Source organism: Dermacentor silvarum, chromosome 4 (assembly GCF_013339745.2).
Source record: "Dermacentor silvarum isolate Dsil-2018 chromosome 4, BIME_Dsil_1.4, whole genome shotgun sequence".
Classification (NCBI taxonomy): Eukaryota; Metazoa; Arthropoda; class Arachnida; order Ixodida; family Ixodidae; genus Dermacentor; species Dermacentor silvarum.
This window is the reverse complement of record NC_051157.2, coordinates 135,242,186-135,264,254: the sequence shown is the minus strand read 5'-3', so window position 1 is coordinate 135,264,254 and position 22,069 is coordinate 135,242,186. Positions and strand designations below refer to the sequence as shown.

The window sequence follows — 22,069 nt, the reverse complement described above, 5'->3', positions numbered from 1 at the left end:
TTGAAGACGCCGAACGCGCTGGCGACATTTCGCGTGACTAGCGCTGGACGCTTCGGCGCCTACGAGCGACAGCGTTCATGGCATGCCACAAACGCAGGCAGGCTAACCAAGGTTGGCACAGTGCCAAGGACGCTGTTGCTTGCTGAAGCCGAACGTGTTGGAGGCTAGCCGCTCGATATCAATCGGCCAGCTTTTTTTTTTCCTTTTTTCTCCTGGCTCAGCGCGCCGCGGTGAAAAGAGAGGCGGGGGTCGGGAAGAAAAGTAGCTGGCGAGGCGGAGACCGCGTGCGCATGCACGTGGTCTCCTCCTTCTTTTTCTGCTTGCCATGGCTACGGCGCGGCAACTTCTTGATACGAACCACAAATTACGGCTGGCTTAAACAGCTTCGCTGTTAAAACAACCTGTTAAACAAACCCAGTATAAGGAAACCTCAATACTTCCATACTTCTAATTACTTGTAGAAACTATTCACAACTAGCTGCGGTAGCTCAGTAGCTATACCGTGTTTCGCTGGTGAACACAAGGTTGCGGGGCCGATCCCAGCCCCGGTGGCCGCATTCCGTTGAGGCCCGAGTGGAAAAACCCTGGTATATTGTGCGTTGAGTACACGTGAAAAGTACACTAAAGTGAAACAGTCCATCAGTTCACATTGATAAAGTATAGTGCCTCAAAAGGCTGCTTTTTAGGGGCGAAGCTTCTTATAGCGGCACCCGTTTGTCCCCGTCGTCGTCGTCGTAGTAGTAGTGTGTAACCAGTCTGAGAAAAATGAGAAAAAAAATTCCGAAGTTGTGTCCGTAGCGCGGAATCGAACCAGGGACCCCTCGCTTCCGAGCGCGCGGCGTTAGCCCACTACGCCACGAATCGGACATGGACACACGCACCACGATGGCAATAAATACCCAACATTAACGAAAGGCCGCGTTTCTAGCGCGTTTCTAACGCGTTTGTGCTAGCGCGTTACGGCCCGTGTAAGAAGCTGGTGTAAGACGCTGTGGCCTCTCCGCCTTACCTTCAACGCGTTTCGAACGCGCTGCCCAAAGCGGTGGCAAGTCAAGTTCAAGTCGAGGAGCGTTTATGAATACGGGGGGTATACTCTCTCTGCAGTCATGTGATGGCGTCGGCAAACGCGGTGCACGTTCCGGCATGTGTAAATGGCTGCGTAAGACGCTGTGGCCGCTCCCCCTTACTAGAGAGTACTGCACGTTTCTAACGCGTTTGTGCTAGCGTCCCCTTAAGCGGGAGATCCGATGATTTCCTCCGGAGCTTCGCCCACTCATCATCATTCACCCCGTGGATATGCTGTTATTTTTTGTTTTATTGTGATAGGTTTATTTTAAAAGGAAATCAAGAATAATCTTTCATTTTTGGAGCTTCACGACGAAACTGCTGCGCCGTTACGTTAGTGTGACCTCTTGGATTTCGAAGTATTGTCTCCTATTTTGGATATTTCAGCTCAGTGGACGTTCTTGAAACTTCCTAAGTTCAGTTTTTGGCGCTTTCTGAATACTATGTTGTCAATATTTACTGACGAAAATATAACTAGGACCGATCAGACAGCGTCAAAATTCATGACATCACGGAGGAAGCACCAGAACGCAATACAAATAACGAAAAAAAACCTCATCTGCCCTACAAGTTAATCCACATCTCGCAATTTATGTGTTACAACTCTTTGACGCTTCTCTCTTCACAGTTATATTCGGGATATTGCACGTACACTATGTCATGCTTGCTTTACAATTGCAGATTCACGACGGAGACAGCACTGAGAGATCCGCTGGTTTCGGTGTACTCACATCGGCAAGACGGCCAGTGGCTAGCACGCACCGTGACCGTCACCTCAACCAGAGAATGGAATGTAATTGTTTTCACTACCTCTTTACAGTGACACTGTTAAGGGGAGCTTTGCATCTGTTTTTTGTGCGATGGTGAAAGCTGTCGTGCGATGGCGTGCTGAGTATCAAAATTTCCCTGCTGCGCAATGGTAGCGTTTTGGTCAGCATTAAAACACTGTTGTGGCGCCGCTGAACAATTACGACTGAGTGAGGTAAATGCGTATGTTCTTTACTGCTTATGTAAATGCGTATGTACCATAGCCACTGAGCAACCACGGTGGGTGAGAGGAAAGGTAACTCCGTTCCTCTCACCCACCGTGGTTGCTCAGTGGCTATGGTGTTGGGCGGCTGCGCACGAGGTCGCGGGATCGAATCCCGGCCACGGCGGCCGCATTTCGATGGGGGCGAAATGTGAAAACACCCGTGTACTTAGATTTAGGCGCACGTTAATGGTGCATCAAGACGAAGGACCGAATCCGGATTTGCAGGGCCGGACAGCGCGTCACGTGACCTCACATCAGCGATTCGCCTCGTCCGTGCCTCTTCCGTGAGCCGCGCGCACGGATAACACCAAGCCGTTTTTCACATCCGGATTCTGGCGGGGTAAAGCCGCAGCTTTAACTTATAAACACGCTGTGTCTGGCAACCAGTACACTTCTCTCCTGCTCGAGGACAGCCGCATTGCCGTTAGCATCAGTACTTTGTTTGCTGGCGCCTGGTTTCAGTGCTTCATAGCTCCTGGTTTCATTCACTTTTATGAACAATGAATTTGTGCGTTGACGCCGACTTTTATTTCATCCACATCGTGGAAAAGTTTCCCACTTTGTGGGACCTCAGCCATGCAGATTATGCGGACACCGTCACAATTAGGGAATAGTGACTCTCTCCTGCAATGGTATAGCATGATAAACTTTATTAAGGTCCGGAAGATCAACCCTTAGGATTACGCAGGCTGCTCCCACCTCGGGACAGTAAGGTTCAACGTTACCGCCGTGTCATGGGCCTTTTGGACGGCCTGCACTTGATCTAAAATAACTCCACTGTGAAGCATTCGAATGCCAAAAAAAAAAAGAAATCTCAGTCAACTGCTCGCTAGCAGACTACAAAAAAGTAGGACATGTGCAAATACACCATATATCTGGTTGTTTTAGAGCAGTAAATGAATACAGTATCAGCGAAAAGCAGTCACACTCAGTGGTGCAGTTAAGTGTAAACAGACCAATATTATCTCATGCATGTTTATGCAGAAAGTCGGTGCGGACAGCACGGCCAAACAAAACTTGTGTGCATTCGTGATCCCCCTTCCACGTGAAACCTCTGGATCTGCATCGGATATTTCGGGCGCGATTGAGCTTGTACGCTACCACACGAGCGCGCTTGAAGACACTTGTGTAGCGGCCTTCGAACAGCACCAAGCTCATTTTTCAACCGATATAAATTTACCACGGCGCTCTCCGTAATAACTTGGAAACGTGTGACACTTACCTAAAGCAAGGTACTGCAGTGTGACCTACAGCACGGTGTAACAGTATATTTCTTAAACCGTGGTTTCCGCCGATATAGAACAGCGCATAACGGTATCCTCCCTTCGTATGCGGGGCCCCAAGCGCGACAGCAGTTGCAGAAACTGCTCTCTGCTTACACGAAGCAGCATCCGGTATTGGTCGAAGTCAGTCTTCAGGAGCTCTTCGTAGAGCAGGTTTTGGACCCCCAATTCTTTCCTTCCCATCCAGTCTTTCCGTCAAGAATGCCGTTTTCGTGAAAACAAATCAAAGTCCTCGTCAATCTCTGACAGAACAACAGCCACCGCGGTCAAGCTTCGCTTTTTGCTGGCCTCCATTTTGCAGGAAGAAACTCTCAAACAAGAAGGCTGCTAGCAAGTGCAGAGGCTGCGGTCGAGAGTAATCCGGCTCGGTGGTGCTGTCGTCTGCTAGGGCCTCGTCCGCCATGTGGTTGCGCTTGCAGCCGGACGGTCCGTGGCATAGTCGTCTGCGTCCGCTAAAAATCCGGATTCGGTCTTTCGTCTGGATGCACAATTAAGAACCCCAGGTGGTACAAATTTCCGGAGTCCCCCACTGCGGCGTGCTTCATAATCACATCGTGCTTTTGGCACGTAAAACCCCATAATTTAATTCATTTTTTAGTTTCCTCTCGATGATGCCAATTGAAAGTTGCTGACTTTCGGCTGATCTTCTCAAATATATATATACAGGGTGTTTCAGCGAACACTTTCAAAATTTATTTAAGGTTGCCTGTGGCAGATAGCCCAATTCTAGCTCATGCGCTGGTCTACTCGAAGAGGCGGACATCACTTTCACAAGAAATTGACCTGCATAATCGAATGATTAACAAAATTTCACTAATTAAATTTTTAACTAATTACTTGATGGCCCTTATTGCAATTTACAATTTCTAGCCGTGGAGTTCGTAAGGCGGATCCACATGAAATTAATTCTCAGGTTGACACCAGTTTCGAGATATTATTTCCCAAAATTTGCGGAAAGATGCATTGACATTCCAGTTAAGTTTGTGCTTCAATGCAGAAAGCGACGTTTTCTCAAGAAACTAACTGAAACGCCAATGAATTTCTCCGCAAAGTTCGGGAATTAATATCTCGAAACTGGTGTCATCCCAAGAATTCGTTCCAAGTGGATCCGTCTTGCGAACTCCACGGCTACAATTTGTAAATTGCAATATGGGCCCTCAGGTAATTAGTTAAAAACTTAATTAGTGAATTGTTGTTAATCATTCGGTTATGCATTTCAATTTCTTGTGGAAGTAATGTCCGCCTCTTCGAGTAGACCAGCTCATGAACTAGAATTGTGCTATCGGCCAAAGGCAAGCTTTAAGAATTTTTTAAAGTGTTAGCTGAAACACCCTGTATATATATATATATATATATATATATATATATATATCTTTTTTTTTTTAAATATAGCTGCCCATTGACTAACGATGGTGCATTGCAGTGAAGTTTGACCGAAGTCTAAGGCGCAATGTCCAAAATTCATGGATATGTAAGCAGAATGCTCGGAAGATAATTACCCGATGATATGGATTCCGTGGTTTTTTAGCCATAAATGAAAACATATGCAATGAAATCTTGAAAGCAATTATTTCGAGAAGCCAGTTGGAGCATGCTCGAATACCTAGCTGGAGCATGTGCTCGAATTCCCGTTTAGCAATGTCCAGACGCTCACCGAAGAGGCGGCACGGACGGGCTGCAACGTATGGACCACGCGTGACAATGTGGTGGGTGACGCTGTGCTTGGGTGGCTGATTTAAATTGCAGGGCCTCCTCACCTCAGGGAAGCCTTAGAGGATACGAGCATACGGGCATGATGGAATCAGGGTGCGGATGCCGGTGGGAGCGACAGCCGACAGAACGCCAGGGATCGAGAGGCGCGTCTTGCTGTCAATCAGGCGATGGCGGCGCATGCTGACGTCAAGGTCGAAATGAATCAGGAAGTCGGAACCGAGGATAGGCTGACGGACTTTGGCCACGATGAATACCCACCGGAATGTGCGCCGCAGGCCAAGGTCGAGAGTGAGGGACCGCAGACCGTACTTGGTGAAAGAGGTAGACATTGCGCGCGCAGTGTAGGTCCAGGTGACTTAGAAGCGCGGTCACGCTTGGAGGACGGCAGCACACTGACCTCAGTACACGTGTCTACAGGGAACCGCAGGCCGGAAATGCGATCCATGACTATGAAAAGGCGGCCGGGTTGTAAGGCGAGGTCACACGCCGCCGTCAGTGATCTCGCGGTGCGTTTCCCGACCATTCGCATGGGGACTTGCACTGACGGGCGCGGCGCTGGAAAGTGCGATGGTACCAGCAGATAGGCGAGGGTCGAGGAGTGCGCGAGCGGCGACTGGTCGGGGAAGACGGGCGGCGGCGGGACATGAGGTGGAGCCGCGCTTATCATGGGAGGACGTCCGAAGGGCGTCGATGGAAACGGCGAGCTGGTCGATCCGGGACTCTAAGCGGGCCATGATTGAGGACTGTGGCGTTGAAGATAGGGCGGCGACTGAAGGAGAAGTCGCGTCGTGGACTCTATCAGCGAGCTGGGCGAGGCGGTCGAGGGTCAAGTCCTCTGTAGCGGCCAAGACAAGGCGGGTGGACTGTGGTAAGCGCTGCAGAAAGAGCTCCCTCAACAGCGCACTGCTCCAGTCGACGTTGCTTGTGCCCAGGAGCTGTCGCATGCTGTTGAGCAGCTGGGAAGGGCGGCGATCTCCAAGGTACTCGGAGGTGAGCAGCTGCTGGAGGCGCGCGCTCTCAGACGCCGTGGTGCGTTCTAAAATACTCTGCTTCAGTTTCTGGTACGGGGCATCACTCAAAGGTGCAGCGATAACGTCCGCCACTTCTTGAGCCACCTCAGGAGACAGGTTGCAAAGTGGCGAAACCGCGAAGTCTCCGAGGTGATGTGGTGCAGATCGAAGATGGCTTCGACCTGGGCGAACCAAACCTGCGGGTTCTGGCGCCAGAACGTGGGCAGGCGGAGCTGTAGAGCTGCGACGTCCCGTGGGCACGAGGTAGCGTCAGTCGCGGAAGGTTACCTGAGGGCCGGAGGTTGCTGGGGTCGGTCATCTCTTAGGCCGGAGTCACCACTGTCGGGAACCGAGGGGTCGCAGCGGAGCGCCAGAACAAGAGGAACAGCTCAGCAGGCTTTCACAACGGACTAGCGCGTGCCGTGCTTGCGCCGCTGGCACGTGCCGCCCAACTTTATTTTTCTCGTCAGTCGCAGCCGGCCGCAAGGCGCCGGCCGAGAGCGCTGACTTTCGAGTCCCCGCTTAGCAGCGTCGGTGGGCGCTACAATACATTTCACTGTCATTTCAATTTTATTTCTGTTTCAGCTTGTCTTTGAAGGTGTGGCCGTGGCGGCAACAAAAACAGAGTCCGGGATTATGGTTGACGACGTTGAGTTCACTGACGGGCAATGTCCACAGTACGGTAAGTATACCAAGGATAATTTCCGCGCTATGAGAGCCATGTTGGAGTGTGTTTTAGCAGCTAAAATTTGCCTTTGCAGACTTCCTCAGATATTTTCGGAGGTTAATTGACCTAGAATATATTACAATCTCTTTAAAGGTGGTAGCCCTAAACGTAAACAATCAAAAAAATTGAATTTACCTTTTGGCGAGCTTGTGTCCGGTTACACGACATTGTGTCGTAGAACGTGACCCTTATTTCAGTGTTGTGCTTTTCTTTTTGTAAACTTGATTTATTTTGGTTTATTTGTAAGATGTAAAATATTCTGCGTCAGAACCTGCAAGGAAAGGGTAATTGTGCTTGGTACGGTGTTCTTGCGGTTCGAAATGCCACCGTTCTTTTTGTAAACGTTTATTGCATGCTGCCGCCACTGTGAAGACGCTGGGGCCCCTTCTGGCAATGGTTCTATTTAAATGATCTCCTGCAAGGCACCTTCGAATTATGTGTTTTATGCGCTATCCTACCACGAAAAAAAAAAACCTGCACAGTTTGACAGCATATTACGTGGACAACCTACTTGAGGGTGCATGGACCCTCCGTTACACCAAGGCATCAAAGACTGAGAAGGACAGTCCGTTGCGGTACTTAGAGCACTGAGGCGCCAAGCACGCTAAACGAATGCAAATGGTTGCACGCGGTATTTTTGTTTGCGGAGACGCTTTGAAACTTTTGACAAGGACCGCCCCTACATGTATAGTTGCTGCTTATGGCACTTTTCATGGCTGTTATTGAATAATTCATAATTTATTCCTTTCTCTACACTCTTGCACCGAAGAATCATGCTCATTCGAAGATGAATGCCTGCCATGGACGATTCCGAAAAGCGGTAAGTCTCAGCTATAAGATTACTTCATTTCATGCCTTAAAAAAGGGCGCTTTTTTCTGTTATACCCATAATAATTAATGACCACTCTGCCTTGCACTCGAAAGTTTTAAAGCAAGTGCACTTCGATTATTTGGTGAAAGAAAGTACTTTGAAAAATTGACAGTCACTTTAGCACATGCCAAAGAGGGTGAAGCCGAAAGCCTTATTACTTGTTTTTTCCGACGAAAAGTTGCGAGTTCGAGTGCCGTTATTGACGCTACCATAATTAAATGTGCCTTAATTACCGTCGCCCTGATTAGCATCAAAAGTCGTGGGTTCGACTCCCACCAAAGGTCGTGGGTTTGAGTGCAATAATTAAATCTATCGATTACCTGTGCCTTAATTAACATAGCCTTAACGCCAAAGGTGGTGGGGTTGACTCCCACATGAGCTCAAGGGTTCGACTCCCACCGAAGGTCATTGGTTCGAGTGCATGAAATTACTCTACCCTGATTACCACGATGAAAACGGTGACCCGCGCACCATCAAAATTGTCCCATGAACATTGCTTGTTTGACCCGCGCTCCACCAGAATTGTTGCGTGAGCGTTTGGAAATAAGTAAGTCACGATGCCAAGTCGGTGTAGTAAGTGATTACTACACCGAGTCGTCATCGTGTACGATTTCGCTTCGACGACGCACAGTTTTTGCTGAAGGACGTTGAAGGTCGGCTGAACGATGAGGCATATAAGGCTTTCGCCTTAATAACGAGGAAATAATGCTGATTTCATACCGAGTATCACTAGTAAATTATTCACACATTCAAATGGTAAATTGCAATGCTTCGTTCAGTTTTAACTGGTCTTCGTACTTCTAAACTGCTGAACTCACAACAGGCAGTTCATTGCCCCTGTGGTAAAGATGAGATTTCTAAGAGAGGATATTTATGTATTTGTTTCCAATACCATGCATTTTTTTATATAACAGTCGTTATCTAAATCCGTTCTTTGCAAGTGTAAACAAGTTACAGAGCTCTTCACAGTTATGCAGTAACGAACAAGTTATTTCTAAAAATGTTACATTCAACAAGCCTACATAAAATTCTAAGACAGACTTTTGAACAAGATCCAGGCTTTACATTGTTAGATCGGATGGAAACGACAATAATTGATTTTGTGCAAATATTCACATAATCGAAACGTGAATCACTCTGTTACTCCGTCTCAGTTCAGTGTTCGGCATTTTCACGAGGAGAGTATATGCATCCTGTTTTGCTAGCATAGGAAAAATTCGGATAAATTGCATACTTAGGAAAGCCAAAAGAACAGCGTCAAAATTGTCGGATGCGAGACTGCACGGCGGTGCGAATTTTGTGAACGTGAGTTCAGGACTCTCATGGTGTGAGCGCTTTTCATTGAAAACGAGGCAATTAGGTTGGCAAGCATTTTACCACGCGACGCCTTATTATCTACTTAAAATAGCCCTAGCACACGCGATGTATTATCGACCAAAAATACTTTACGGACCTAGGGATCTGACAAAAGGCTGAACACCTCCGCAGCCTCAAAACGCAGCCTGGTATTCCCATTTCAAGCCTCTACTGGTATATGTGAACAACACGGTGGTGATGTACGGTTTTGCTGGCTACGTTTAAAAGTTGCTCGGATATTTAGCGTTTTCTGAGATCCCGTGGTCCGCAATCTTGTTTGGTCGATAGTACATCGAAATGCAATGATTACGCGAAAAGCAACATTTAGACGTCTCCGTGTCGAGGAAATCCTAATTCGGTCACCTCACTTTTCTCACATTTTCTCCGAGGTGGTATCTTGCTGCTAAAACCTGGACTCTCATTTCGTCCCCCTCCCCAACTTTCGTCTATTTATCTCTCTCTCTGCTTTGTGGCACACTTTGGCACACCGCTCCCAAAAAAGCTAGTTCTCCAACTTTACGTCTCCACTGTTATGCACAACAATATCTCAAGTGCTTTTTTTTAGTTTTTCTTTTAATGTGAACCATTATTTGCTTTACACCAGCCACATGCCAGATGTGGATGGGTGGGTGCGTTTACGCTTCGCGTCGTTTCGGGCATTCGGGCGTGTTCAATAAAAAAAGGTGCTTTAACAAAAGTCAACGCGAAAGAAGACGAAGTAGACGTTGATGGTTTATTATTTATGTGTACTGAAATTGGGGGCAAAATAGATGATGCAATGTTGAGTGAGTGCATATATTTGCAATATATGCACTCTCAGACCTTACATTTCTTCCGCACTTTTTGTTTCTTTTAGTGTAGTCAAGCTTTTCATTCATTAAAAATTTTTTTCTGCGTATGCACGTCAAACTTGTCTTCTCTTGCGTCGAGTTTGGTTGACACGCCTTTGTTTTTGCACAAGAGGCCCGGCGGGCCGATGCCATAGATTGTGCAGTCTATTGTGCAATGTGTTCAGTTTCCTAATGCAGTTGCGGTGATTATGCCCGTACCGTAATTTTTCTCCTGCTCGGCTACTAAGTCTCACTTCTTGTCTTGTTGGGCCCTACATTTTGATAACTTTTGCGACTCGGTACGACATTCGAAAGTAACACAATTTCCCGTTTTGTAAAGAGGTTAGATACACAGATGACCACATTCCAGATACGACAAACACGTATGAAGTGCAATAGAGTGTAAAACTGGGTAAGTGGCTTGAGCTTCAGGCTGGAAGCAGCGCAAAATGAGCGGCAAAACAAGTAAAAGAAGTTCGCAAAAGAGGCGCAGAATTGCACCTAGAAGTACACAGGATCAGCGCCTGTCCTGTGGACTTACTCGGTCGTGTGCTGCCGCTCTTTTCGCGCTGCTTTTACTACGTATGACGTCTGCAGAGAACACCTTGTCTTCAAAGGATGAGCGATGATGTAACTATTAGTTCACAATCGCACCTATATATACTGCTCTAGTGCCGGCGCCCAATAGGTACTTGAGACAATTTGTGCATACCTCACGTAGTATAGTAAGTGCGCATGCGCAAGTCTCCTTCACTTCACGGATGCAGGAATGAAATGCGCAAACGTTAGTCAAAGTTGCCACTCTCTTTCGTGTGCTTAGTGTCGCACAGCCATAAGTTTTTTTTTACCAAAGTGAGAGCGCCCTAGTTTTCCCAGTCTTCGCTTGTCGCCGCTATCACTCTAAGAAATATGTACTACGCACCTTTGGTGATAGGCCCACGTTCCCACTTATTTTCTCAAAGCTAACACTACGTAGATGCTGTACAACGTTCTACTACCTTTGGGATCAGGCTAGGTCTTAACGGCACAAGCTGTAACGTTTCTTCACCGGAGCAGAAAAGATCAGTGATGTTGCCATGATGCGATCGCCGTCGCCGCACTGCCGTCGGCTTGTTGCGGTCGCTACAAACGCGCTTGAGTCACACGCAAACGCACACATAAAAATAAACACACAGTTGCTCGCCTTGCACAAGCATGTTTGTCGATGTTGTCACGTCTTGCAGTACCTCGAACAATGCTGGATATCTAGCTACCTGAAAAATGCTTCGCGTAATATCGATTACCATGCACGTGGGAGTGGCATATTTTTTAAAAATATTTTTAATGTAATTGCAATAAGTAACCTCGTGCGCCTTCAGTTCATCTGCATATTTACTCCTGTATTCAGAAATGTGGTTTAACGTTAAGCCCATGCTTCACGTGATCTAGTTGACGCTTCAGTGAACGTTTCCTCTCATTCGCTTTCCTTCAGCGCGTTCACGTCCGGCGTTATGCATAGATAATGTTAAGCAAGGGCTTGACGTTTTGGTGCATTTCTGAATACAGAGCTTAGAAGGCACGTGAATGCGGACGACGATGTTCCTCGTAATTGCTTGTGCTACAAAAAGTTGTCGCAGTTTCACCCGAAAGGCGAAGCATCCATTGCGATAGCAACTTAGTAGAGAGCTATACGGAGTAAGGATAGTAGTTTTATCCGCTGTACAAACTTCGACATGCAGGAGCACCGGCAACACACAGCACTGTTGTCGACGCCGTCGGCGTTTTGCCCGCGTTCGCACAAAATGCGTGCGGCGTTGGTGACTGTTGCCGGAGCCTCTGATATAAATAGGCACTTGGTGCCGCAGCTAAACGTCGCCTCCCTTCCCTGCCCCCCCCCCCCCCCCCCCACGGCCTTTCGTGCGTCAGAAGAAGGCGCGTTTTCTCTACATATATGGTGATTGTAAAGGAGGAAAGAGACGCCTACTTCTGCAGCCCTTAAGGGAGCACGGCACAGAACGCGCGTTTGTTCTCCGCCGTGCGTTCACTCCCCTGAAAGCGCGCGTCCCTCGCGCCCTTTCACTCGCACATACAGCGTTCGGCGGTGACGATTTCATCTCCATTGACGTCATACGGAACCTCACGGCGACGGCGACGGCGACGGCAACGGCGACGGCGACGCCGACGGCAGAAATCTGCTTTGGAGTGTCCATATAATTGCTATCGCAATAAAAAATGCTATTAGAGACAGGCTTATAGGGGGCAGGAAGAGGCTTGTGTCGGGACCAGATTTCCGCCACATTTGCTGTAACGACATATTACCAACGCAAGCACATAGGAACATTTTCTTGCTGTTGAATTGTCTGCCATCAAAACGCAATAGAGTTATGGGGAAGTGCTAAACGTATTCAATATATTTTTGATGCATGCTGCGCCATCAGAGGTTGCGTTTCAAGTGGAGCGAGCAGGATCATTCGACAAGCTGCCCCGAGACCACACGATGCAAACCGAAGAGGGTGAGTATGCCTGGAGCCATGCCACGGGCTATTTTGTATTATACTGCAGCGTCTGCACAACCTTGAACTCATAGCCATGTCAGCGCGTCAGCGGCTAGTTGGCCGTAAAAGGCACGTGAAACATGATTAAGTTTGACTACATTGCCAATTAGTCTCTGAACTGCCAATTGGCAGCCTCACCAGGAAATTTAGAAAACACGCCTAGAAAACACACAGCCGGCGGCACCGGTTTCCAAAGTAGTCCACCCATCGCAGTGTGCTTTTGTGTATATTTATGAAATTATGAGGGGAACGCGCCACAATCACAATATGATGATGAGGCACGCCATAGTGAGGGGCTACGGAATAATTTGGACCACCTGGGGTTCCTTAAGGTGCACCTAAATCTACGTACACGGATGTTTTCGCATTTCCCCCCATCAAAAAGCGGCCGCGGTGGCCGGGATTTGATCCCGCGACCACGTGCTCAGCAGCGCCACACCATAGACACTAAGCAACCACGGCGGGTACGCGTTCATGTATTCTGGATACAAACGCACTGTGAGAGTGCCTCCAAGACACTTTGTCTGATACAGAGGAAAAACGTTTATTGTGTAATGTGCGATGGTAATTACTTTCTTTTTCCTGAACTATTTTAAGAGACGCTTTAAACATTAATCATACTGTTTTACAAAATATTACTCTGATGAGAATATTTCTATTTACATCTTTTTTTTATCACTTGAAATATAGGTGCCTGACGTACGGGAATACAGGTTCGGTATTATTTATTTATTTTTATTTAAAATATACTGTTAATGTCATCTTGTCAACAAAAGGATGAGTGGTACACCTGTGCTGCATTGCTGTAGAAGATGTGTCTTGAACGTTAATACGGGTGGCTGGTGATGCAAGAGGGAAGGGAATACCATTCCGATTAGGTAATTGGCACGAATCAATGCGAGTAGAGGTAGTTTGTACCGCAGGTTGGCACTTATATAGAAAATGACGCCACAGACAGATTAAGTGACTTGCAAATCAGTCTCCTGTGCTAAGCACGAAAAAAAAAAAAGAATGAAAAAATCCCTCGATGCTGGTCGTACCTGCTCTCTGCCGTACACATGGTAGAGGAAACCGCTTTCCTTTCAGCGATTTGGCTTTCCGGAAAAGCCTTTCAATATGCACGGATTCTTGAGTGTGCACTGTAGAGAACAGGCGATACGTTCAAAAAGCCACACTTGTCGAGAACCACACTTCGATCACCGTGCGAGAGGCGCATGAACCTTGCCAGTAGCATTTAGCCAAGACTGACGAAGACAACAAACATGACCGCAACTTGTTTCACTCCGCCCAAAAGGGCGCTGGCTAGCTGAAATTAGGTCCGCTATTGTTGCAGGGAGCTGGAGTGCAGCGCTAAACCATGCTATCGCTTTCACCACTTCGTCTTCAAGCGAAAGCTGAAATTTCGACTTTAATGTAGAACAGAGTTCCAAAGTGTCATCCGACAACCGCTACCTTACGAACGCGACTGGCGCTACGTCGTATTTGACTTACTTTCATTACAGTACGTCACAGCTCACGACGGGAAAGTGTTCCTCACTTCACTTTACAGCACATATTCTTGCTAATTTGAACGTATACGTCTTCTTCAATGCTATTCGCCTGCTCGTGATAGGTCTACTCCTTTGGTACACTCTTAGCAAATACCGGCTTAAAACAACGCATATAGGGCGGAAAGTAGATCAAAATTTCGACGCTTATAAATGGCTCATTGTAAGCGGCCTACTGCGTATGCGGCCTGCTTTAAGCGGCTCTTGCTTATGCGGCCTGCATTTAAACGGCCCATAGTAGGGCCGCTTAGTGGACGTCACGCATAAGCCCAAATTTTTATGCAGTATTTCAGATCAAATCTGTCCGGCTTACTAAGCGGCTCAAATTATGCGGCTCAAAATTATGCGGCCCATTGGGTATTTTTTTTACGAAAAAATTATTTATTTAAAGACAGGTGACATCCACAGTGGTTTTGCGCCCTGTTTCTTAGACATTGCATAGAACCACTTTATAGGAAATTGAAAGAATAATGGGAACCGAGGGGCTCGCTTTTATTAGTCATGACCACATAAAGCCAACAGACAACGAAGCCAAGGAAAGCATCGGGGAAATTAAGTGTAGTTGAAATTGGGATGTAGAAAATAATGAAGAAACGGGAAATGAAAGCGGACGAAAAGATAACTTGTCGCCGGCGGGAGCCAAACCCGCAACCTCCGCATTACGCGTGAGTTGCACTACCAATTGTGCTACTGCGACGGCCATCAATTCGTCCACTAACTTGGGTATTTATGTTTACTAGATCTAGCCCTAGGAGTGTTAGCCAGCGCCACTCAGAACCATGGTGGGCGGAAGTAGAACATTCTTTTTAGCCCGATGGCGTCACGATACATGTGACGTATGTTACACATACGTCACGTGGAGGATGTTCCACATCCGCCCACCAAATAGGCACAGGTTCACAGCTCTACAGCACGCACTCCTGGGCCCGCCAATCTAGCGCACATGGGGGCCCGCCGCCGCTGATCGCCCGTGTGGCCGTCGTACTCGCACGAGTTGTCGAAGTTGCACTGCTTTTCTTGCAATTTCCGGTAACAACGGTGGATTTGAACATCACTGACATCACCGAGATCGTTCACCGACGCGGCCAGATTACTTCACAACACAACCACAGTCGCATAACGTCGCCGGTACAAAGATATGGCGATAATTACCGCCGAAAACAATTGCCTCGTACGCCGGCATACGCCATGTTCGCGCTCCTTCCCGGTCCGGTCGGCGCAGCCTTTCCTCCTCCTCCGCCATCAAAGCAACGCGGAGGCGTCGACTTGTTTCTCTTCGTTCTCTCCTTTCGCGTTTCGCTTTACTTTCTCCCTCGAAGCATTACCCTCACTGCTCCTTACAGCTTTTGCTTTGTAACGCTCTCTCAACGCTTCGGCACGCTTTTTTGCGCGCCAAATTTGCAAGGCTGCATATAAGCGTTGCGTCCGCTCGTGGCCGCATATAGCGGGCCTAGCCTGCCGCCGCAGCTATTGTCACGCATAATATTGCTTGAAAGTCCGTTTATATGCAGTAGTTCACGCTGGAACGAAATATACCGCATGTACCGGACGTTATACGGTACTTGACTAACAGTGTATGGTGAAGCACTTCGAAATCCCTTCTTATCATATCGGTCGCGTCACTGACTTCCATAAAACCAGGCTTATTAGCGATGAGTACATAACCCGACAAGTCCTGGCTTGCTGCCTCGAAGCCAGTATAAGCCGAAAAGATACAGAACATTCTTCAAAAATAGAGCTACGTTTTCTTAAATTGAAAAACAAAATTTATTTGGCCTCGTCACTGAGCTCAAACTGGGTGAGAATTTATTCACTCGACATTCCTGCGATTTACAAGACACGGCGTAGATTTCGCCGGAAGTGTCACAAAATTCAAAACAATAAATTTATTTTTGATACGAGAAGCAGTGGCGATTAGCTCATAGCATAGTGGATACCTCAGCCAAAATCACGACAAAGAAACAGAGTCTGTCCCGACATTCGATCACACGTCGCGTCGTGGGTTGAGACCAGCATGGTGTCTATGGTATCTGTGTATAGACAAGAGATTGCAGCCTTTTGAGATGAGTTTTGCTGCAACTGACTATTGATTTATTGTTGAAACCTAAGTGCCTGAAGCTCGGGTCTTATTTTTCAGGTCACTACCTTCTCTTCAAGAACACGGGCGTCAAGGGGAACAGGACATCCTTAATATTGAGGGAAGCCCATGCGCTATCAATGCATCTCCTTCTGGTACTACCTACCAGATCTCTCCGATGGCGTTGTGCTGTACGTGCAAGATCGACCAATCTTGAAGGGAAATGGTGTGTGGAAGAGATACCAAGTGGAGCACCAAACATTCTGGGTGAGTGCGTATTGATAGCGCTCATCGTACAGGAGTTATATCTTATGTTTTTCCTAAAAGTAAACACATATATTTGAATATTTCCTGTGGCAGGTAGCGGAATTACAGTTTTTCCAAATGTATTGCCTTAAGAGGCGCACAATGTTTGCACAATGAACCGGAATGCCCGAGGGACTATTAAAGAAATTCCTACATATGTCTAACTTGTTACCTTGTGGAAGATATTGCAATTTACGGGTCGTTGCCATACGAATTGTTCTCGATTCAGTTTATGAGATTTTGAAGCGAAAAAGAGAATATAGGCTGTTGCACTGGTTCATGATTTTCGTCATATTGTGCATGCCTGGGGGGTGGAGGGGGGAGGCTCGCTTATTCTTATGTCATTCTTATTGGCTTATACATTACCTGGAATAACTTCGGCCAAATGCTTTGATATCTTAAAAAGAGCTTCGTTTATCGTAAAAAGAACTCATCACGTTGCCTGAAATCAGCCTCGATCCTTTATAGCTGCTGTATGTTTCGTTATACCGGAGCCTTAGTACTAATACGAAAGTTGAAAGCTGCGAGCTAACACGACTGTATAGTACAACATGATTCCCGGAGTTGTTTCAATTTTTTTCAGGACGCTTCAAATAACTTAGGTAATGAGGATATCTCTTTACATAATGTCAAACTAGGGGACGCAATTAGGGGATTATATTAATTGCACCTCCTTTGAATCAGGCTAGCGACATCACGTAGCTAGCGTGAGTATATATTTTTGGTATGTCTATTTCAGTTCAGAATTTGGCGTGATTCTTCCAAGATATTTCTTTGGTGTCCTCGTGAAACATTGATTTTCGTTAGCATTTTTTGCGCTAATTTACCGTCCTTGTTTCTCTCCCTTTCTTCTTGATGATTGCGGACGCTCCAATTTCCACACTCCTGACAAGATTGAAGTCGAAATTCAATGCACTTCTCCAGAGATCTGAAGGCATATGTCTTGAAACTGATGCTAAGCACAGGATAAATAAACAAATAAAGATTACAGGATTATGGTTGGGCTCTACTTCCAAAGTTGGAACATGTACAATAATGTTATTAATTGTGCCGTTTTTTAAACTTTTTTAACTATCGAGCTTACCTCTGCAATTTGTCTTCAAAGCAGTGTCCGCCTCTTGAAGTGTTCTATAGCTGATGGCAGAATGGCGACATCTACCACGTCGACCGGCTCTTTTATATGTATGTTTCTATAAAAACCAAGAAGTCGGTTACTGGGAATAGACGTACTTTCTCCTATCATAGTAGTGTTCCAATGCGTTTGGCTACATTTTGTAGGCGCGAACTTCAATTGAGTTCCCCTTCGCTGTCCAAAAATATGACAGTAGCAGCTGCAGCCACACTCTGCTTCACTAAGGCTTTCTTAAAAGCATGTACCAAGTCACTGCCTAATATGTTTTTGTGGTAAACATAGTGAGCTTAGTCCGCAGAAGTCAGCACACCAGTTCCAAGCTACGCTATAGGACAAGCCTAATATACACGCAGTAGGCACAATTCCCCTTCTCTTGAAGGTTGTTCATTGGAAGCTTGTCTTGAAGTTCATCCGTGTATGCTATTCTCTGTGCTGCCTGAAATTTCTGTAACCATGTTACCAAAATTCCCTGCTACTGCTGTGGTTTAATTGTAATCCTCTCGGGGATCTTTTTTTATGACGCCGATTATTATCGTAAGCGGTGGACGCCTGAGCAGCGGTCATCGAAGATATGCCTTTACAAGTAGTTACCTAAACACCGACACAGTTTATTGGCTATGGTCGCTATTTATAATTTGTGTAGTGTGTGGGGGTGCGGGGGGGGGGGGGGGGGGGGGCGGAGGCGTGGGAGGCATGATCTGGCTGTGGCACGTGTTATGCATACACTATTTGTTTTTCGTTTCCCCAGGAGGATCCTATTGTCGCAGTTTCTGGACTCAATCCGGAAGGTTTTATTGCGATCGACGACATGTTTATCAGCAAGTTGGCCTGCGATGAGACGAGTAAGTGATGCATTAAAAAATACACATTCTTTTAGACGAAGGCGCGAAAAAGAACGTAACTAACTCAAGGAGAGGACACTGCACGTGACAGCGTCGTCCTCTGCTTATATTTGGCGGCATATTTAAAAATTGGGCCTCAAGTGATTGTTGTGGCAAGTTTAGTCCCGCGACATCTACATCTAGTATGAATCTGCAGCGCGAAAGGACTATTTGTCGCACATACTAATATTGTGAAGCCTACTATTGCAATAGAGATGCTATAAAGCCTCAAGAATAATGAATAATGCCCAGAAATTTCAATACTGATCCTTGCTATCGTGCTTTTTATATTAGAGAGTTTCGGAGAATGCCCAGTTTATTGGGTTTAGAACTTCAGCCGGTGTATGTTAGACGACAAAGATTATTCAAGCTTACGTAGCCTTCCGAGTATTCCTAGGTAAAAGTTATTCTTTTTTGATATATTTAAGACTATAAATCAAGATTATGAGCCCAGATTATCTATTTCCCTCATTTCTAGAACTAATGTAATATGAGGGAGTGACGAAATCAGGAATTTTATGGCTGTAAGATGCGAGCTGCTAAGTGTAGCCAGTGTGGTTGAATGCAAATGGAACATAGTTCATTGATACGACATTCATTGGTTCAGTGTAGGTATCAGGGAAGTTTCGGCAACGCTCACATCTGCTCAAAGCAGGACTTTTCTTTTTATGATTTCGTCTCTGCAGCGTCATCAACAGAGAGGTTTGACTGCGGCAACCAGACCATAACCATTGAGCGGGTGTGCGACTTTGTGGTCGACTGCAATAACGGCGCCGACGAGAGAGATTGCGGCGAGTGTGATTTCAGCGAAAGCTTGTGTGGTTGGCACACCAATGACAAACTGAATTATGGCGCTATGTCTTGGCGTCGCTCAGCCGTCGGAAGCGTAGAGAACTCACCTCCAACAGGGTCGGATGGCCGTCGACATGGTGAGTGCTATTAGTCAAATACATCCAATGAGTAATAAACTCAAAACGACTGAAAGCTGTCATAGTAGGAACGAATTCATGATGCGGAAACGCAGGCGCATTAATCTTTTTTTTTCTTTTATTGGTTTAATTTGCCTTCAGAAGCACTTCTAATCTTAGGGCAATTTCACATTGTTCACTTTGTCGGGTGCGCCGCTAACCACTTCAGTACACCGCCGTCACTGTGATGTCTCAGATTAAACAAGGCGAAAATCCTAAAAACATTCGCTCTCTTGAGCAGATGTATGTAGTATGACCTTCAGTGGCATGTTAGGTTGATGAATAGTATGGTGTCAATACAAATTAACGATAAGCTTTAGCTTTTTTGATTGCATTTCTTTTAGGTGGGCTGCTTTCATTTTTACATAGAGTAGTGTCCAGCACGACACCTCACTGAAGCGAAGGGTGCTCTATGTGCTCGATAGCTTAACCGGTCAGCGTTTGTCATCAGTCCATTTTTTATGTCCACTGCAGGGCGAAGGCCTCCCCCAGCGATTACCAATTACGCCTGTCTTGCACTAGCTGATTCCAACTTGCGCGTGCAGATTTCCTGATTTCATCGCCTGATATAATTTTCTGCGGCTTCTATTGACCAATAGCTGAGATCAGTGAGCTCCTTGCTATTGTTATTGTGCACATTTATTAAGGCAGTTTAATAAACCGGCATGAAGTAAGCGAAAATCAGCTTTTGAATTTCGATATGAATTACGTACTTCCGGAAAAAGCCGACTATCTTGTGCTCGCGCTCGGCTGCGGTCGCCTGCGTCGGAACTAAACTGTAGCCAGCTTGCTTATTGATGTCGTAGCCATTCGGTCTCGCTAATTACGACTAGTTTTGAATACTCAACTAGCCTCGAACCACACGAAACATAAGGTCATACCACACGCACGCTTGCCAGTGCGCTCTCACTCCTGGCCGCTCCTGGGTAGATGCTTTGGCAGACTTCGCTTCGTATTCAGCTATTGACAGCGCTTCAAAATGCGCAAGTTGGATGTGGCTACGATCCGTCGGTCAAGATGGTTGAGAACAAAGCTGGTCCGCACCACGCACGTAGCGTGGTCAGACAGGAACATATGAACCCGAGCGCGGACTCAAACCCTGTCGTGCACAGAGCCAACGCTATGCATACGCACTGCAGTTGCATGTAGCCGCAGTATGGCATGTGGCACGGATACCGTGGCCGCCGCGGAGTGCCGCGACGAGTCTGTTCGCTTAGCGCACTGCGGCTCGCTGATGACAACAGCGTTTGGTTGTCTATAGTGACTCTATGGTTGGCACGTTTTAGGCGCCAAAATCGGAAATAGTGGCGTCTCCGTGAACATCAAAAGATCAAATTTCAACTGTGCGCCACTGTGGCGTTCAATGGGCGGAACGTTGTGGGTACTGCCCGCTCCGCCGTAGCCTTCGCAGCGCAAGGCACTGAAGAAGATGAGGGGGCACCGCGAAGGGGATCAAAGGCGACCTTTAATTGCCAATAACTCCGCTTCTGCTGAGCGCATTGAAGTAGTTTTTGCGGATATGTTTTTTTTTTTGGAATAGACTATTTTAGACCAAAATGCAGTTCGCGACTTCGATAAAAAAGTGGTTCAGGGCCCCTTCAAAGGAACCCCCCCCCCCCCCCCATGCCACGCCATATTGTAATTTTGGTTATACACTGGAAGTTTTATTGCGCCATTTAGGAGCTTTATTTACCGCAAGGATTCTACAAACTAGTTCATTATTAAAGGCGATGGCAGAAATTGAAATGTGCCTTGCACTGCTGCCAGAAGGCAGGCTTCGCTGCCAACGAAGACGTTCTCGCCCTTTACTTGGATCAGCGTAAGTAAGCTACATTTTTTTAAAATTCCCGTGCTGTATATCAATAAGGTTGTTGGCAGAGCGTCTTACGGAGTCATTTGAGTGTGTAACCTTGGTTATCTTACTGGCAGCGGCGCTTGCTCGAAAGAGAGGGCGTGTTGTGCTCTGTTTGACATTACAGATAATTTTATGCCGTGCAGCCATTTGATAATTCGCAGACACAATATCCACCATGTGATATACCACGGCCTTAGAGATTCCGCGCGCTGGCATGTTTTGCTCCGGCCGTTCCATTCGCAACGCGAGTGCGTAAGTTGAATGATGGGCGTGGCTGGCTCCTTCTGCGTCCCGCGACGCTCGCAACCAAGCATTTTTCATGCATCGGGAGGCTTTCGGATGCTCCGGCACTCTTACTGTGGCTTGGATGAGGAGAGAAAAAAATGTTGCTCTGCTATGTGATCGCTTATGATCGCTAGGAAATGATGGCTGATGGTCTACGATTACTGACGGGGAATGATGTCGTGATTGAACTGCATTTTCTCTTCCAGGATACTACCTCCTTCTTTATTCCAACCGCACGAGAGCCGTCGGCACAAATGGACACTCAAGAATGTTTTCGCCAGTGATCAGGAATACCAACAAATTGTGCACTCTCAACTTTTGGTACAACTATGTTTTAAACGGTGAGTGTATTCCTTGCCGTTTGTATTTCACCCACGGCCTAATGAAGTACAAGGGAAGAAAGAGTTTCGAGCGCTAAATAAAGCAGTCTTCATGACAAAAAAAGGTATTGAATTATCATTTTGCTACAGCGCGCCATTAGAGAACCACTTACTGGAATATCGAATACTGGTCAACAATCTAGACCGAGTTCTTGCTTATTCGTCATTCCCGCTTATGCAGCCGTTCAATTTTTTACGACACCCGTAGCAGTGCAG

The 22,069-nt window shown here is 46.7% G+C and overlaps 1 protein-coding gene across 2 annotated transcripts in view; it reads left to right on the top strand.

The window, feature by feature from the left end:
• The window catches only part of LOC119450645 (MAM and LDL-receptor class A domain-containing protein 2-like), a 137,871-nt gene extending 118,682 nt beyond the window's left edge, over positions 1–19,189 (top strand). For both annotated transcript variants that reach the window (XM_049666102.1, XM_037714159.2), the window contains exons 29-35: positions 1,747–1,858; positions 6,690–6,786; positions 7,601–7,651; positions 12,306–12,380; positions 16,107–16,313; positions 18,233–18,326; positions 19,052–19,189. In XM_049666102.1, the coding sequence (XP_049522059.1) occupies positions 1,747–1,858; positions 6,690–6,786; positions 7,601–7,651; positions 12,306–12,380; positions 16,107–16,313; positions 18,233–18,321 (631 nt within the window). In that variant the 3' untranslated portion in view covers positions 18,322–18,326; positions 19,052–19,189. The remainder of the gene's footprint in view (positions 1–1,746; positions 1,859–6,689; positions 6,787–7,600; positions 7,652–12,305; positions 12,381–16,106; positions 16,314–18,232; positions 18,327–19,051) is intronic.
• The last annotated feature ends 2,880 nt before the right edge of the window (positions 19,190–22,069 follow it).